General features: G+C 40.6%; 1 protein-coding gene across 1 annotated transcript in view; it reads left to right on the plus strand.

Moving 5' to 3' along the window:
- Positions 1 to 662: 662 nt before the first annotated feature.
- The window catches only part of AIG1 (androgen induced 1), a 123,994-nt gene continuing 105,740 nt past the window's right edge, over positions 663 to 18,916 (plus strand). The window contains exon 1 of the mRNA XM_039707568.1: positions 663 to 1,199. Within this exon, the coding sequence (XP_039563502.1) occupies positions 1,059 to 1,199 (141 nt within the window). The 5' untranslated portion in view covers positions 663 to 1,058. The remainder of the gene's footprint in view (positions 1,200 to 18,916) is intronic.

The raw sequence follows: 18,916 nt of genomic DNA on the forward strand, positions 1-18,916 counted from the left end.
TCCAGATGGTTCTCAAACATCTCCAGTCAAGGAGAATCCACAACCTCTCTGGGCAACCTGTTCCAGTGCACAGTCACTCACACAGTAAAGTTCTTCCTCATACTCAGGTGGAACTTCCTGTCCATCAGTTTCTGCCTCTTGCCTCCTGTCTTACTGCTGGGCACCACTGAGCAGAGCCTGAATACATCCTCTTGACACCCTCCCTTAAAATACTCCCAGACATTGATGAGGTCCCCTCAGTCATCAGTTCTCGAGGCTGAACAGGCCCAGCTCCCTGAGTCTTTCCTTGTAAGACATGCTCCAGACCCTTGGTATGATGTCCCAGGGCATCATGCCTCACAATGCTGGTACTTCATTTCAACCCAGGGATCAGGAGGCTCCCATCTCACAGGCATTGGAGAGCCCACTTCCAGCAAACGTCTGTGTGGGATGAGTGGAAACTTGAAGGTTCAGGAACACAGAGGGCAAAACAAATGCTTTGCCCGGCGGGGCCGCTGTGCGGACACGCGAAGGGTACGGACACAAGCATGGACACGGACACACGAAGGGCAGCCCTGGAGCGGCAGGCAGGGCGCTCAGCCAGAGCCGCACCCCCTTCCCGGCCTCTCCCGGGCGTCCCCGGCCGCGCTCCCGCCCACTGGCAGCGCGGGCCGCGGGGCCGCGCGCCCGGGGCACACACGAGCCGGAGCCGGGCAGTTATCGCCCGTAACTGCTGACTCACCGCAGCTCCCGCTTGAAAACCGGCGGGCAGCCGGGTTCTGCACTTAACTCGTGCTCACACTGGCGTCCCTCCCCTCCCTCGGCAACGGCCCGGCCTCCTCCGGCCCGGCCCGGACGCGGAGCTGAGGCTCGGGAAGGCGCCGAGCCCGCCCGGCTGCCGCCGCCGCCCGGCCCTGCGCTCCGCCCCGGCCGGGCCGCGGGGGCGCTCGGAGTCCCGCCCGCACGGCGCGCACACACACACGGGGATACACACACACACACCGGGCCACACGGACACACACACGCGGGGCACTGGGACACAGACACAGGCACACGGAGGCGCACCCCGCGCCGCAAACATGGCGCTGGTGCCTTGCCAGGTGCTGCGCGCCGCCATCCTCCTGTCCTATTGCTCCATCCTGTGCAATTACAAGGCCATTGACATGCCCGCGCATCAGACCTATGGAGGCAGCTGGAAATTTCTGACCTTCATAGACCTGGTAAGTGCCCCCGGCGGCGGCCGTGGCCTTGCCCCCTCCCTCGGGCTGCCCGTGGAGCGGCCGCGGCCCGGGTGCATCGCGGCCCCCGGCGCTCGACGGCTTCGCCATGCGGTGACCTTAAAGCGGGGCGGCGACATGGTGGGGCTGCGGGGCCGGCCGTGAGAGGAGCCGGCCGCACTCCGCGGAGCCGGGTGGTTTGAACGGAGACAGGCACGCACAAAGGCGAGCGGCTGCTGCGTGTGAGCGGCCGTGGGGAAGGTGCGCCTGACGGCCTGCCACCCGTCCCAGTGCTGATGATGTGTTTCGCCTTTCCTAATGGCCGACAGTGAACACCAGAACCTGCTGGCCCAGCATCTGGCTCCCGTGTGCTGTCAAAATAAAATATATGTCTTGCTCCTTTTGGCCCTTCTTAGGAATCCATCCGTGACAGGTGCAAGTGTGTCAGTGATGCAAAAAGAGCCAGGCAACTCCAACTTGCCAGATCCAGTTAGTTTTGGTTGCAAATCCATAAACGAGTGTATGAAATAAAAGACATGTCATTTCATCATATTTCTTCATAAGGGTCCAGATCTGTAAGAGTCACCAGCATGCTGGCCTGCTGGAGAGCACCAGGTGCTAGTCAGGACTATTTTTAATCTGAGCCTTCCTAGGCGTGCTGCCCCCACAACAAGTGTTCCTTTAGTGCAGGTGGGAGGAGAGAGGGCGGGAGGAAGAGATGAGATGGGAGGAGAAACTCCCGTTTCTGGTTCAGAAATATGATAGCCAACTTACACCTAGTACCTAGATCAAAGTGCTTTTTTTTACTTTGTATCCACGGTGAGACATTTTGCAGTTCCAGCTCACTAAAAAGTCCCAAAATGCAAGTATTTCAGTGCCTCCCAGTGATAACGCCTCTCTCAGAACTTCATTGTAGATTCTGCTGCAATACATTGCCTACACGCATGGTACTGGCTCAGTAGGTTGAGTTTGTGGGCTTGGAGACCAAAGACTCAAACACTCCTAGCCAAGCAGGTCAAGTGTGCAAATTTCTGTATCAGGATTAAGTTAAGGTTCGCTGAGGTCCGTATTTTGTTTGCAGAGAAAAAGCATCTGCTGTATTTTTCACTTAGCCAGGGTTATTTTTTTTTGCAGGTGCAAAAATTTGCTGGAGCTCTGAGGTTCCACAGCAGTAACTAGTGCTTTTGCTGCAACTCTAAGTTAGTGCCTTAAGGCTTGATGTTTCTCTGGAGGACAAGCTAGAATCTGTTTTTTACCTTTTGGGTTGCTGAACAGTACTGTCTGTAATAGTTAATAGCTGTTGACTTCAGTTGAACTGGAAGTGAACCAGCCAAAGCTAAAAGCTGATAATCTCTTTGAGTCTCCTTCACCTTTTTCTCTTTTCTCCTGGCCTTGACAGTTGCTTGAGGACTAAGTCAACCAGGTCTGGCATACAGTGAAAATTTAACTGTAAATGATAGTCATCATTTCCCAAAAATTGTAGCCTTGTAAATGGCAAGTTCACGTGGACTTTTCCATCAAAGCATGTACATGGTCCAGGCTACTTCTGTCAGGGCTCAAAAGGTCATGGTAAATATGTAATGCTTTCTGAAATAGCTAGAATAGTTATCAACTGCAGCTAGTTATTTTTGTCCTTTAGCTAATAGTTGTCATGTGTTTCTCATAGTCAAGCCCAGTATTTGAGAAAAGATTTAGCTATTTCTTGCAGTGTTCAATCCTTCAAAATAACCCACAATTCAATGACTTGAATGCCTTTCTCAGTGACTAGCCATCATGCAGAGCTCTCCAATTGCTGATGATATTTCTTTATGTCCATTATCTTATGTAAGCAAATGTATCTTTCTGTTCCCTGGGACAGCTAGGAGATTTGATGAAACAAAGCCAGTTAGATTCCTGAGGAGGATACCAGGAGGCATAGTTGGAGGATGTTAGGCACATTTCCAAAATCCTGTGTCTTGACTAAGTCTTGAAAAGCTCTTCCATAAGTTTCAGTTTGCTCAGCCATGTGCACTGTTCCTGTGTCAGTCACATTCAAAGGCTGTCTAGACAAAATATCATCAATGCCAGAGTCTTGGCAGACGTGTGTTCTTGCTACAGATTGTACCTCCACAAACAGAGATTTCATCTTTGACATCACAGAAGCACGTAGAAGCTCTTTCTGCTTCCAAAAACTGCTACCAGTTTTTGAGAAAAGTCAGTTTATTACTTTAATCTGAAAAGTAATTTGCAATTTTTTTCCATCTGTCCATTTGTGAAGGGATGTTCGTTCCAGTCTCAGCATCCGCAAATCTCTTGGAGTCTTAAGTAGCCAGTTTTATAGAGGTGCTGTGAGAAATGATTTACGGTTATCAGCAGGTATTGTACTTTTGAATGGAATTATGAAAATCTAGTAGTTTGGACTCTAAAACATGGGGTAGTAAAACATTATAAGTGTATGCCATGGTTTGAACAGTAGACTTTGAGCCCTCACACTGTTCACGGAAGTTGAGCATTATGAAGAAGTTTTTTAATACTTTACTACTTTTTTAATACTTTTAATTTAATAAAATGTAATGTCCATGTTGATCCAAAGTGTTTGGATGTTTGTATCTAAGTAGTGTTTTGGATACCAATGTTCATCCCTAATCTCTTCTGTCCTTGAATTAAGAAAGAAAACAAGTGCAACCAAAGAATTTTAACTGCTGTCATTCTGATGACTTACAATTTTTTTGCAGTTGCAGATCTGATGGCAACATTCCCTAAAACACCTGTGACAGTGGAGTATTTTTCTGGTTTATGAAGCAATGCACAGGCAATATGTTTTGACATTACATTCAAGATGTTCCTGACTGTTGCTACTAACAGTAATATCTCCACTTCAGCCTTTCTTCTTTGTATATAGAGGTGGTAGATACTTACCCTGCTTTTTCAAAAGGTGGTAAAGATACCTGCCTAGTACCTGTGTATTCACAAGCCCATACAGAAAAGACAGCAGCGTTTTCTTTGTCATGTATAGAGTGGAAAACCAAGGTATAAAGAGGTAAAGAGTTGCTGCCAAAATCAATTGGTGGGCCCAGCAGATGGAATTATGAAACTGAATATTCAGGCTAGTTCAAAACTATGTGTTGCTTTCATTTAAACTCAAAACACAAACCAAGCCCTGAGGTTAGTTCCTGTGAAAATGGCAAAGAATTGGATTCAGATGGGATATTTCAAGAAATAGACCTAAAAGTTCTTGTAGAGCTGCCTTTGTTTAACTCAGATTCACGATTTTGTGCTTTAATAGTGGAATACAGCAGGACAGCACTGTCCTGTGCTGCATCCCACAAATACATTGTTGAGCCTCATAGCTGAAATTTCAGTTAGGCCGGAAATGATGCCAGCAGCAAGTTTGTCATCTTATATAAATCACTCAGAAATTTTCCTCATGCAGTTCTGTAGGTACTTGAAGTAGCTGGATTAAAGATAATCATACTTGGTCATCCTGCATACACTGCAGTTGCACACCTGCCTTTATAAATACACATTTGTTGAGGAATCCATTGCACCAACTCATTTAAAAGTTGCTACTGCATTTTATTCTTCAGTTTCTCTTGGATCTCTTACTTTTTTTTGGGAGAGGAGGCAAAATTAAATAGAATTTGTCTTCTGGAATAAAGTGGATAGCCTGTGGGTGCCAAAAGAAGACCAAATCTACTTTTTATGTTTGGGTTTTGTAATAATTAGCAGAAAAGTAACTTAGAATTGTAAGTATCTACCTCCTTAGTAAGGGATGTGCTGGTCTAAATAGCTTCTAGTTTTCATTGTGCAGTTTCTCTGGAAACCTTACTCCTCAAAGAAAGTAGAGTAAACCAAGATATGAGTGCATATATATTAACAAATTTATGTTTTTTTGGTTTTGTATTTTATAATCTGAAGATTATAAGATATAATAACATTATAAGATCTCCCTGATAGGCAGCACAGGGTAGTTACAGAGACAAAATGCAAGGCCAAATTTTTGGAAGCAGTCTCAAGTGTTATGTTTTATGATTAATCATCATAAAATTAATAGTCCCATTTTGAATATCAGAATATTAACCTGGGTATTCCTATGTCTTGATTCAGTGCAGCCAAAGCTAGAGAGGAAGAGATTTTGCTCATATATAAATCTGCCTGACATTATACATTTATTATTCTCTTGAAAGAAATAGCAGGATGTCTGTGTGAACTTTTTATACATTGCCTGGCAGATTGAGTTCTACAAAAAATAGGTATGTGCTCTGTTCTCAGCACAGATTTTTTGCCAATAAATGCTGTGGGTTTTTTTAGAAAACATCTTTAGATTTAGTTTAAGTTCAAATAAGTGATCAGAACTTGTATCCTTGTCTCTGAAAACTTTCAGAGGACCATGTTATCAACAGGACTAGAAACTCGAGTGTTTAGACTTACAATTTATTTAATTCATGTATTAGTTATTAAGTTGTATGAGATACAGTTACTGGACAACAAAAAATGATATCAGTTTAAGAAAGCACAGCTAAAAATTTTTGGTCAGTTGTGCCCAGTTTGGATTTAGTTGAGCTGATAGGAAATATAAGGACCAGAAAATACTAGAGGCCAAAAGTTTCAGAATTGAGGAATAACAAGCAATACCATTGGTGTATTTGAAATTGAGTGAGTTTCATTGCTAACTGTATGGATTCCACTTGCCACAAACAGAGGACAAAAGTGAAAACACATTCCACACTCTATGGAATATAACTATGACTCTTTTACAGGATTTCCCTTAGGAAAATAGATTTCACCTTATGATTTCCATTTTCATCATCTGTAAAGTTAGCCTCATATGCAAGTGTTTTATGACTTTTGAATGAAAAGATTCCAGAAGCAAACCGGTAATATATTACTATGCATTATTCTCAGTAGTAATTAATCATCATATCTAAATACCTCTGTGGTGTTACAGAGAATACAGTCAACGGATAATTTATCAGTTTACATGGAAAAGGATTGTTATTTAAGGAATAACAAGGTGGGGTTTCTTAATGATATTTAAGGTATTTGAAAGAAAAAGGACCAATATAGGTAGGAGAGCCTTTTAAGTATTTCAGAGCTTTTTTTCACTCTTGGGTTGTAAACACGTCTGGGTAAGAGTAATGTATAGTGCTGTTGATGCAGTAATAAAAATGTAATAGTGTCACCCTTCTTTATTCATAGATCTGTGTTTTCCATTTGCTGTTGGTAGCGCTATTAGAAATTGAGTGGAATTTGAGCACTACATTGAAGTGTTGTGTTTTCACATTGTATTAGTCTGTCTCTATTTTACAGTTGTACTTAAGTATGATGTACATTTAATTTGGGAATTCTCAGAGAAGTTATGGCTATCTTGAACTATTTGTGTTGGCAATAGGGTTGGCAGCATCAAGCAAGAGAGTGGAAGAGAGGAAATATTGGGATCACTTTCTGTGATGATAGATTTAACTAATGTCAGTAATATTATTTTAGAACTTGGAGTGGGTAAGTGATATGCAGCAGTGCTGTGTTTCACACTAGTGTACAGTCTGTAGAGTTTTGCCAGAAGAGTTTCAAATTATGTCAACTTCAACAAATTGGTTTAGTAGACTTTCTTTGCCCTTTGAAAAAGTTAAGTTGTCTAACAGTTGAATTGTTTAAAATTTTATTACAGTGGTAAGGATAATTCAGATAATCTTATATGCCTTCATATAGCAAAATTGTTTTAAACAATTAGTTTAAATAAGGACAATATGTCTAGTGTTCTACATTAGTGTTCCTTGTGAAGTCATTTGGGTTATGAGCTGTCCTAATCCATTGTGAATATAAGTATTTAAAAATTATTTAATCAATGTATTTTTGACCATATATTTGTGTTATGTTAATGCAGCCATGTAAGTTTATACAAGAAATAGATTCTGGAAGATTGACCTTCTTAAGTTGTAGTAAAGATCTATATAACCTATCAAATAGTATTCTTAACTAATATAGAAAATTGCAAACTTAGTGTTCTAAATTAAATACATTTGTAATAAAAATCAAATAACACTTGATTTTTTGCAGTTACATGAACATTAGGATGTACAAGGACTTGTAGGGTAGATTGCTGTGTGGGTAGTTGCTTGCTTTGTCCTTAGGCTGAAAAAGAATATATGATAATATACCACTGTACAACAGATCTGAAATTGACCTAGAAGTAAAAAAAAAAGCCTTTATGAAATACAGAATCTTCACATTCCACAGTTATAAGTTTGAAGATTTGAATAAAGTAAAACAATAGAATGTAATAAAGAAAAAATAGGCAATTCTGCAGTCTGTTGAACACAATATATGAGATTCATTGTGAAGGATTATGTTGAGTGTGTATTTGCCTGAACAAACCAATAAAAAAAAAATCTTAGATTCCTTCTATTAGATGAAGTATTTTCTGTGCTGCAACCTTCCATATCTAGTAATAGGTTTTGTGAGGGTCTGCATATCCTAATGCAATATCTAGAAAACATTTTTCTAATTGTGCTACTTTAATACAGTCTCTGATGTTGGGTGGAGTTCATTGTGGGTGGAGAATTTCTTGTTATTTGGAGCTCTAATTGCTAATGCTGTTCCAGACAGTGAATGTAAAAAAGATCACCACCAGTGACAGGTTAGTATGCTTTCTGCAGAATTCAAGAGTGAAAGAAATATTGGTGTATAAGAAAGTTCACACTGGATATTTCTGTATTTGTAATAAAAGTGATGTTATTGCTTGCAAAACACTCGTGCAAAACATCAAACTCCTTTCAGTGTAGGTTTTTGGGATTTTTTAAAGTATTTGAATCTGAGGCCTATTCTTCTCATCTTGATGTTCCACTATATGTATGTATATATAGATAAATATGGCATATAAGGTAGAAACAAAATTGACAATTGACTTATTTTGTAGACCAACTCTTTGAATGAGTGAATATGAGAAGCTTTCATCCTTCCAATGAAAGCTTTTTCAAATTTTGCCTTATTTTCCAGCATTTATTTATATAATTACATTTTCCCCGTACTTCATTTTCCAAAGCTCTGAATTTGTTATTAGTCTTCAAAGCTTTGCAGGCTTTGTTCCATTACTCTTATGTATAATATGTATAATGCAAGATTTTTTCAACTCCGCATAGTTAAATATGCTACCACTGAAAAAGCCGTGTTTAACTTTAGTGGATGGAAAAGTTAACCCAACTCTGAAAAAAAAAAATCTGTTAGAAGCTTAAATAAAACTTCCAGACTTTTCAGACAGGAAGAAACTCTAAGTTAAAATTTATAAGCATGTGTTGGTAAGACTTAAAAACAAGGCCCTCTCCCAATTAGAACTGTGATAAAGTTTTTGGTTTCTTTTTTAATATTGGAAAATTGCTTTTATGCTGCAAATTTTAGGGATTCTGTTTGTTGAAAACAGGCTAAGCTTATGTGAAATGCTAGGGGAAAATAAGAACCTGATTTTCATTTGTATGAAGGCTTCTTCTGGCAACATAGCTAAATCCCAATTTTCCCTTGAGAGTTTCAAAGTACCATTTGAATGCCTCTAGTTGCATTCCCTGAACATCCTGTCTTGCCACTGCCCATACAAGCATCCACTTTACAGTAGGTTTTCCAAACAAACATGCCAAAAGGTGCAGTTGTATAATAATTTCCACTTTAATCTGTTTGTAGCTGATATGGTTCAGGTATTTTTGCTGCAGTTGTCTGTCATGTTAGTTGTTTTAAAGCGCATGAGGACTCTGCAGTGTAGCCTAAAACAAAACTAGTACTGCTGCATTTTTCCTAGCTGGATATTTGTTGTCCTGGTAAAGTAGAATAGAATGTGCAGGAGAGCAGGATGTAAAATCCCTCACTAATTCCTTCCTTACTTGTAAAGCAAGGCACAAGGGGTAGTGGGTTTTTGCAATTAATTGGTCCAACTGAAACAATTTAAGAGGCTGAATCTTGACTCTACAAATGCTGCTAGACTCTTCAGACTGTTTGAGCTGCTTGTGCAGGGAGGAACCTAGTTGAGAATTTAAATTTTAATCTATTAGGGATTGATTGGCTCATTTTTGGTTTCAGGCAGTTCTGTCTGTTTTTGTATATTTTTTAAACCTAGGAGTTTGTGTACCTGAGGGCAAATTTACTTTTTTCTTCCCTATATTTGTGTATATTTTATAATGTGTCTTGAAGCCTTCTGGTCCTGGCAGCACATAAGTAATTAATCGTTATTTATGATTATTGCTAATATTATTAGAATTCAGCACAAGTGGGAGTTCCACATGCAAAGTACAGGTGGCATATGTTCCTAAATGTACTTGATCAGATGCAAAAGGAAAAAAAAGAAACTGCTGACTTGAACTGCTGCTATATGAATTGGTGAAATGCAAGAATACAAAAGGGATCTTTTCCCTGGGAGGTGCTTAACAAACGCGTGCCTGTGAAAGTGATGGAAGCATTTCAGACAGCTGGTGTTGGGGCAAGTGGCTGATCCTGAGGCATGGCAGTGGGGCCCTTGCCCATAGGGAAGACACAAGTTGTTTATGGCCAGTGCTTGTGCAGGCTCAGCCGTGTAAAGAAAGGAAGTAGGGAAGTGAGGGAGGAAAGGAATTGGACATGACAGCACTTTGTACCCGGGGTGCGTAGGTGACAGAGTGCACCATGCCGACCAGTCTCATGTTGTGACAAACTGGTATTTAGGTATTTGACTGCCGGCTATGAGGACAAAGTGAGGGAAAGCAAAGGGTGGAGATGCAGGGTGGCTGGTATTTCTTGGCTAAACCAGCATGTGTTAGCTCCCTCAGACTTCCCTCCTTTCCTTTTCCTCTCTGTCATTTCTTCCTCCCACACACCCACACAGTCTCCCCACACAGCCCCCCTGGCTGGGGGCACTGGTGCCACAGCACCACTTCTCTGCGCATTCGTGTTTGGCTTAGCACGCTCTGCTCAGCGCAGGGTGCTTGCAAAGCTTGTCCCTAGTTGGAAGCCATATGTGCTGACAGATGCAGAGGTCCCCATTTGCTGTTCACTTAGGCTTACAAACAAACAGAGAGTCCATGTGTGAAAACCTTCTTAACCTGGGTTTCCTTGTTCTATCTATGTTCCAAGGACTGTGCAGTAGACACAATTGTCTGCATTCGAGTAGGTCCCAGGAAGTGTCCCAAGAAAGCGTGAGTCACAGTGGAAACCTCTGCTGTGGAGAACTGCATGGCACCGTACTTTTAAATTGGACATTCAGGAGGCTGGAAGGGGTTTGGTGTGTTCAGGTTTGGGTACACATATTGGGTACATTTGATATAATAGTTACTCACCTATGCTGCATGTAATTTAAAAATACCAAACTGTCATAAAAGCTACTCTGTTCCATAGCCTCTCCATATGCTGTGCACATCTCAGGGTAAATTGGTCTGCTACTACTGAAGTCAGTTTAGGTGACCAATTAATGAACAGTAGTCATAGCCTCTCTATATGCTGTGCACATCACAGGGTAAATGGTCTGCTACTACTGAAGTCAGTTTAGGTGACCAATTAATGAACAGTAGGTCAAAGATTACATCGGTTCAAGATGCTGTTCAGGTTTTTCAGTGTCGACTGTAGAGGACAGGAGAGAGCAGACAGCTTTTGGGTTAGCTGTGTCATGACCTAGCATGGCTAGAAAGGGATATTCCTGCATTTATTAAGGAGTTAATGATCTTTCTAATTCTAATATATTATTATAGAAGATTAGCATTCAAATCTCCTTGACTCATTGCCAGTATAATTTCAGAAGCTAGACACCTCTGGTTTTCCATAGATTGTATTCTCTGCTTTTAAGTTATATGTCATTTCAGGCTAAGTTTTATTTTCTTTTTGTCATGGTTTGAGGCAGAAGCTACTTACAATTATTACCAAATATTACCAAAATATTTCAAAGCTGTTTTGTTCCCTGTTAATTACAAGGCTGAGTTCAAATGATGAGAAGTATTTTATGACAATGCATTTTAGAAAAGTGTGGAGGGACCTCTTGTTAGTTTGATGATTTGGACCAGTGGGATCTGAACTTCTTAATTTAAAAATTCAACCTGCAACATAAAAGCAAAATATGAATGTTCTTGAGGGTGTGCAAAGGATGACTCTTTCCATCCACTGCTGGTTTTGTCAGTGAAACTGCTGTCCCTTTGCCCTGATCCATTTGTGCCCCCTATCACCCAGTCAGGCTCCTCAGTTACAAGTTGCTGTCAGCTATCAGTATATTTTCTGCCTTTTTTTTCCTTACAGGAATTCCCCTGTTCAATATCTCTTCACCTGTTCTAGTATCTTCTAACCCATCAGTCTCCGTGACTTTCAGCTCTGCATCACAGTTCCAATTGCACTCCCAGTGCTCTTCCAGAAGCCTGTGTTTTCCTGTCAAGTGCTGCTTTTCTTACCCCACGTACTCCTTAGGCTCTTTCCCCCATTCACACATACCGTCTTTCCTCCCAGTGCATTCACTTTCATATATTCTGTGTTCTCACCCTGTCCTCCCCAAATACCAGACCTACTCAGTGTCATTCATTCTCTTGTGTTTTTAAAGCACCTTGTATAGACCCAAACCAATTAAAAAAAAAAGCCGTCTTCTATTAGAAAAACTTGTTCTTGGTGTGGTGTGGCCTTAAATAACCAGTTTGGAAATTATGCTGTTACATAAGACTCTTAGCTTTGCTTTCTGTTTTTGAACAAGTTTTTAAGCATCCTGGTTACAGGAAAAAAAAGCCTGTAAGTGTTAAGCATAATGGATCATGATCCTAATGTTTGTTATGGTGTTAAAATCTTGTCATTTTTTGGTAGTCTGCCATTCAATTTTTTATGATAAAATTTCCAATTCAGAAGCAGGTCCTTGATAAAAACTGACATTTAACATGAAAAATCAAAATTATGTACAAAATCAGCAATAAGTATTTATTCCGTCATTTTCCATCTTTGTTTTTTTGTAATGTACTTATTTTAAATGAGATGCAGAAATTATTTAAATTGCATATTTCCTAATAAGAAAACTTGTCTCTTAACAATCATCATGAGGTTTAAAATCTACTACCTTAAGTGAAATGAACAAAAATGTTTTTGAACATTGCTGAGCTTTTCAGCTGTTAATAGAAGTTTGTTTTTTTCATGTGAACATATACAAGTACTGATACCTTGATTGTACGTGCAAATTTTGGCTGTATGCAGACACGCCTGGTGCAGTTTAGGAGTAAGGAAAGAGACAAATGTACACTTCACAGCGGTAACCTTCTCCTCAAACCCACATGAAAACATACTCATTTTTGTCAGGGGTTACCAGATGTAGATGAGCCTGTCATGGCTCCACTCCCCGATTTCCAACCATAAGCAAGGCTGAACACATGCCCAGTGGACACATACAAATACAGATGTGTAAAATCAGGTTGCCTGTAATCCAGGTCAATACAAATGAAATTCTGATTGAATTAGGTGATTTAGAGTCAATATCTTTTAAGATATGTCAGCCGGGATGTCAAGTGATGTTTGGAACAAGGAATGCTCAACATATGATCCAGCTAGAGTGCATCCTGCCTGGTGAGCCTTCCTGTGCTGAATGCAGGGCTGGGCTGCAGTCAGGCTGCTGTGTTGTGATGGGAGCACTTTGGTCTCCATGTCACTTCTGTCAGAGTTCTACCACAGGTCCTACCTGTGTGGCACATCCCTGGAACCAGTGTTCACAACTGCCTTGTGATAACAAAGGTCCAGATCTACAGGGGTATTTGCATATTATTTCCAACAGCTAATGGAAAGGTAGCAAACATCTTGATCTACAGGGGTATTTTGATGTTACTTTTGACAGCTGATGGTAAGGTATTCTCTCTGTATTATTCACATGTTTGTGGTTTGCACAGGAGTTGAGGTCAGACTCCCAGTTCTGGGAGATACAAAGCATCCACATATGCATGTGACTTAGAAATATGTGGTTTTCAGCACATTGTAAGATAAGACATAAAATATTGAAGGAAGCTTTTTTCTGTTTTTTTGGGGGTTTTTTTTGTTTGTTTTTTTTAATGCCTCTTCTCATATGATTGTAAATTTAGAAATTACGAATTAGTTCCAGATGGGAAGAAAAAAATCCATCTCACAATTTCTTGTGAGGAAAAAGATTTAGAAAAAGTATTTCAAAATCATGGTTTCAGAGCAGTTGAACTATCAAGTGAAAACAAGATGTTTGATTGTCTTCATTAAAATACTTGGACAAAACGACTTTACAAAGAAATCAGCCATTGCAGTGAGAAACTGTTATTCAGAAATATTTGTCAGTGGTATTAATTGAAAATGTGTTAAATTTCCCTCAAGCCAGGGACAGATCGATGTCACAAGAGGACTATAACACTGAAAGTTGTGACTTAGTCATAAATACTACCTTATTTCATAGGAATTGTACCTGTGCTGTGTGGAATAGTCAATGCAAACTTAAATTTGAAAGTGAGAGTCAGAAGAGGACGTGAAAATCTAAGCCCAGAAAATAACAACTGTTTAAGCTTTCTCTTTTTATTTATTTATTTTTTAAAGTATGTACAACCTGATTACAAGGATTAGTAAGTATTTTGAAGACAAAACCAAATAATAATAATATGGCACAAGATAAGTCCTCTTCTGTCCAGTCTTTGCCTTGCAGATCTTGTATTTTGCCTGTCTTGTTTCTTGTGCTAAGTGAATGTGACCAAACAGTATTTGTCAGACAAAGAATTGTAGTGATGGAGGCAAACATGTTTTATGAGATACTTATTTGCATGGTGTGCCTGTATCTCAGTGGTGTATTTTCAGACAAGGTCTCTTTGGCTAGGCTGTGGTATAGACAGCCTTGAGCACTCATTCTGAATCACTCCAGTGTCTTCATGCTGGTCTCAAGTGTATATATCTTGTGTAAGAGAAGACATATCCTTGAGACTCAGAATTCCATAGAGTAAACTGACCTTTTAAAAGCCTCTTTCTAAGCCAGGTAGATGAGGATTCAGCAGTCTGAATCAGACCTGGAACAGACCCATCTTTTATTAATATAATATCTTCTGATTTACTGCAGGAAGACACTGAAATGATTAAGTGTACTAGCAGTCTGCATAAAATGCCTGGGTGACCTCCGAAGCACTATGATAAATATCAAAGAAAAAATTTTAAACCTGTATGATCAGCTTAAGGAAAATTAAGGCCATATCTCAGTTTGTTGGAAATGCTGTTAAAGTAGGAAGACAGGTAGTGCCTGCAGAGTGGCTGAAGATCTAGGTCGCATCTTTTTCCATATGACCTAAAATGAATGAGTATGCTGGGTTGAAAGTATCTTTCCACTGGAGTTTGCTTTGCAGTTTTTCTCCTTGGTGGTCTTCTCAAAAGAAAGCACAGGTAAATAGAATAAATAGCTAATTGACCATTCTAAATGATCAATCTTGTCTGTTTTCTTTAGAGATGCTTGCATGTGTACCATCTCCTTTGTTCTCCTTATTCCAAGAAAGAAGCAGTACACAGATAGAGATCTTCCAAAAAAAAATTAACATCTCCTGATAGCGTCTTACTAAAATTTCCTTTGTAGTGCCATTGTACCTTTTATTACAAGATCTCAAAGCACTTAAGAAATATTTGCTAACTAAGTCTTACATCTCTCTGCAGAGAAGTGTGATTTGAACCAAATGCAAACACAGCAGACAAGACACTGAAATTGGCTGGACATATAGTCATTAGAATCCTTTAGGAATTACCTTAGTTGCATAGTCTGTACGTAAAACATTGTTAATCTCAGGTGGTTCAGGAGGTGATGTGAGGCAGAGGCTGCCCACAGATCACCCCTGTTCAGCCTTCAAGGCTTTTTTCAGGGTGGGGCTGGAGGCTCTTCAACCTGCTCTGCCTGGGCTGTTAAGCATCACCTCCAGTCTGCCCTGTCTCACTGGTGACTCACCTGCTCCTGCTGCTGTTCACTAAGACATGGGAAATGTGTGGACATTACCATGGGGTGTGAATAAACCCAGGTGCTTCCCCCTTGGTAGATCAGGAGCAACCTAACTCCACTTTGGCCCCACCTTCTTCTGCTGTCCAAGATAAGAACCACAGCCTGGGGTAATATTGACCCGTGGTGTTGCAAGAGGCACTGTCTTCAGCCTGCACCTACCCAGCCCCTGCAGAGCAAGAGACGGGAGAGGCAGGGTGCATGTTTACATGCTGGATGTAGGCGAGTGCATTTGATGGTACAGGAAGGGTGATCTGAGTACAGGCTGCTGATGAGGGAGGAAGGAAGAGACACAGCTATTTAAATGGTAGAACGTAGGCTGCTGCTGTGGGTGCAGAGTGGGTGACTGCTGCAGCAGCACTTCAAGAGGCATAGCTCCAGCAGGGCAAGTTGACCTTAAGAGAAAAAGATGAGGGCCATAGACTGGAGATCTGCCTGTGTGCCCGCTGAGTTCAGGACATCCTCAGTCTGCAACAGCTGTTGGAATTATGGACATATTTCTGGACAGAAGGAGGTGTACCTGCACTGTGTAGCATATGTGGCATAAATGAAGAATCTCTGGGAAATGTTTAACCTGCTGGGTGTATACTGTGAAGTTAATCCCTGTGTGAACAGTAGGTGTTTATGCAGAAGAACCAGGCATTCAGCAACCTGGACAAGTACCATGAGTCCTCACATGCTGCCTGAAGACAATTTCTAGCTGGAAAGAGGGAAAAATGAATGTAGGGTAGCTCTAACCTACACTGTGAACATGTAGGTTAGCATGGAGGCTTCCACCCACATGACCTACTTGTGGAACAGCTTCTTTTTTGAAATAAACAGCGCAGTATCATCCATGCCTGTTTGAGTAGGACGTGTATTTCTGTTGGCTGGAAGAAAGGAAGGTACAGTTGTCAAGCCCAGATGGAGGCTTTGAAATATGCATGATAGTGGCAGCTGTGTGTGGGAAGAATGAGTTGAAGTGTGTTGAGGAGGAGGAGGCTTGTTTACTGTGCTACAGTCTTCTTGTAGCTGCAGAGTTGAATGAGGAGAGAAATGTGGAATGTGTTTCATGTCCATGGATTATTGCTTCACTGTGCTGGACAATTTTTTTCTCCCGATATTTATTACTTGTTTGAAAATTCATAAAGGATCAGTAATTTGCAGTGAAAGAGATTGCAAAGACTTATCTTCCATATTTTGACAGTCCTGGATACCCATTGATCAAGTCCCTGATTTGCTGAACTGGACCCTTCTGCCTGAAGGATCCATCTTGAAATGGATCTGGGCTGAGGCAGCTATGTGCGTGCTTTGGAGAGGAATGCATTGTCCTGTCAGCCTTTCTGATCTTGAGTTTCATGTGTGCCCTTATTTATTAGTGTATTTTGTAGTCCGTGGTTATGTAAATGGCTAAGCCTATATATGACTGGCATTTGGGTGTCGGGGCTGTGTTTTGTTGCTGCTGTAGTCACTGACTGGCAGTGATGCTCAAGGGTGGCTGCAGGTGAGACCTGGCTGAAGGCAGTGCTGTGCAGCTCACCCTCTTCCTCTTGGGGAAACAGGGGCAGCTGGGGACAGATTGCTGAGGCCTTCCAGCCAAGCCTTGCCTACAGGCAGCCTGCTGCTTGGTTCCTGGGTACCTCCCCTTCTCTCCCTGCTTGGAAAGGCAACTTGTGGTGCTGAGCTGGGGCAGCCCGTGAGGCGATCCAGTTTTCATAGCTGTGGAGTGCACCCCCTCTTTTCAGGACAAAAGGCAATGCCAACCCTAGCCAAAAGGTTTAGTGATTCATGAGAGACTGTATGTACTTAAAATTATAAAAGAGAGGAGGTTGTGCCATACACAACAAACAGTATTGCATTTATGTAGTGAAGTGGGTAGTGTCAAGTTAATTCACAACTTCCTTTGGGTTTTATATTTTCTTTAGATTTTTGTTCACGGCTTTCAGTCATCTCATTAATTAACACTTTTCTGTGGGGAGAATAAGGGTTCATGGTTTTTTCTTTTTCTCACAAGAATATTTTCTAAGCATATTTTATTATGTATACGTTTCTTGCATTCCCATCCCAGAGCTTGAAATCAATATTCTCTGAATAATTCCCGAGTATCTCTTTGAGCTATGTGGCCCAAAAAGCTCTTTGATTTAAAGCAAATGATCTAAAAAGAAAGTTTGAAGATCTGAAGTTTTCTGTTAGAATATCGAGAAGGCATGAACCCTAATAACTTCTGGAATCAGAGAGTCAGTTTTAGTGTCAGGTGTTTTACTTTGTGCTAGTGCTTAGTTTGTCCTGTGCTGTCCTCAGAGCCTTTGCTCTTACACTCTGGTAAGGTGTATCTGCCTCTGCAGAATACCAGTTAAGGTAGTGGATGGCTTCCAGATACACCTGATCTTGAGAGTGGCTGCCATTTTAATCTGTAATCACATGACAGTGACTTCCAAATTTTTATCAGTTGAAAGCCTACATCCTAAGTCATTAATCTGATTTGGGCTTTAAGCTTACAGCTATCAGACTTCTATTACAAGCATTCTCCCTTCCCTCTTCATTTTCTTGTTGGTCTGTGAATAAACTGTGCTTCAGACCTTTGCCATTCATGAGGTATGGCCAAGTATTTTATAAAGAACCACAAAAGGGATTAACACTGGTGTTTATCCTTGCTATGACTTTTCCACAGCTTTATTTTTCTCGCCTCAACTGTGACATGGACAACAGTGTCAAGAGCCAAAGTTAGAGGTCATCAAATGTTTCGTATGGCCAGTTCTCGGGAAATTTTATAAGTCTCTAAAATCCACTTTTCTTGAAGTCATGAAAGGCACTGAATTGATCAAAGTGCAGAACCATCAAAAAGTGAAATTTACAAGTGTTTGTGTTGGACAAACACAACATCTTCACAACACTTCAAACAGAAGATGCTGCTGCAAATGGAGTGTGAAAAAATTATCTGCTTAATTAGTAGTAAACAATCATGGCAGCAAAAGGATTTTAGGTGTTTATATTCTCTTAATCATAGTCCAGATTTGCTTCTAACAATTTTACTTTGAAAATTAGGGTCATTTTATTATTTTTCTACTCTTTTCCAAACAAGGATGTAACTTTTTTACTGTTTTTTTTCCTGCTAGATTTTCTGTGCATTCTTCATCCAGTTTTAAGGCCTCTAGTTTGCACCTTGTGTTGCCATGTATATCTTAGCAATACCAATAAATACACATCATTATCATCTAGTAGTGCTTGTATCTTGTTTTCACTCTGTATGTAGACATAGAGGAAATAGAAACTTCAAGACATAGTCTTTATCCAGAGTCAGTCAAACTGACTTTCCTCCATGAAGCACATACCATTTAGAAATACCTGTTTAATCTGGTAGGCAGGCAAACTGAAGCACTCATTTAAATCTTTGAGCTCCTTGTCAAGGTCTGTCACTGAAAATATTTTTTTCCATGATAGAATTATCATCTGTGCATTGCTTTATCAGCAAGAGACAGATGTAAGTGGTGTTTATTTAGAAGTGTGCATGTCTATATTTAAGTATGAGCATTCAAAAGATGTCTATAGGAGAGGGAGATAATCAAATAGTGAAGAATTTCTGCCAGCTGACTTCTGTCAAGGTCAAAAGGATTATTTAATGAGTCTTGGTCAGTTAAGAGTTTTGACTGTCTTCTTCCAGAACGTCCTGAACTATAAGATGTCATCACAAGGAGTAAATTTTCTGGGCTTCAGTTAATCTATAAAATTGACACTAAAAGTAGCTATTGTTACTTTCCTGGATGATGTGTTCAGGTAAAATATGATTTTCCACTGCTTTGTACCTTGGGCTATGAATTCT

Source organism: Passer montanus, unplaced genomic scaffold (assembly GCF_014805655.1).
Source record: "Passer montanus isolate IOZ18808 unplaced genomic scaffold, ASM1480565v1 scaffold2, whole genome shotgun sequence".
NCBI classification, from domain to species: Eukaryota; Metazoa; Chordata; class Aves; order Passeriformes; family Passeridae; genus Passer; species Passer montanus.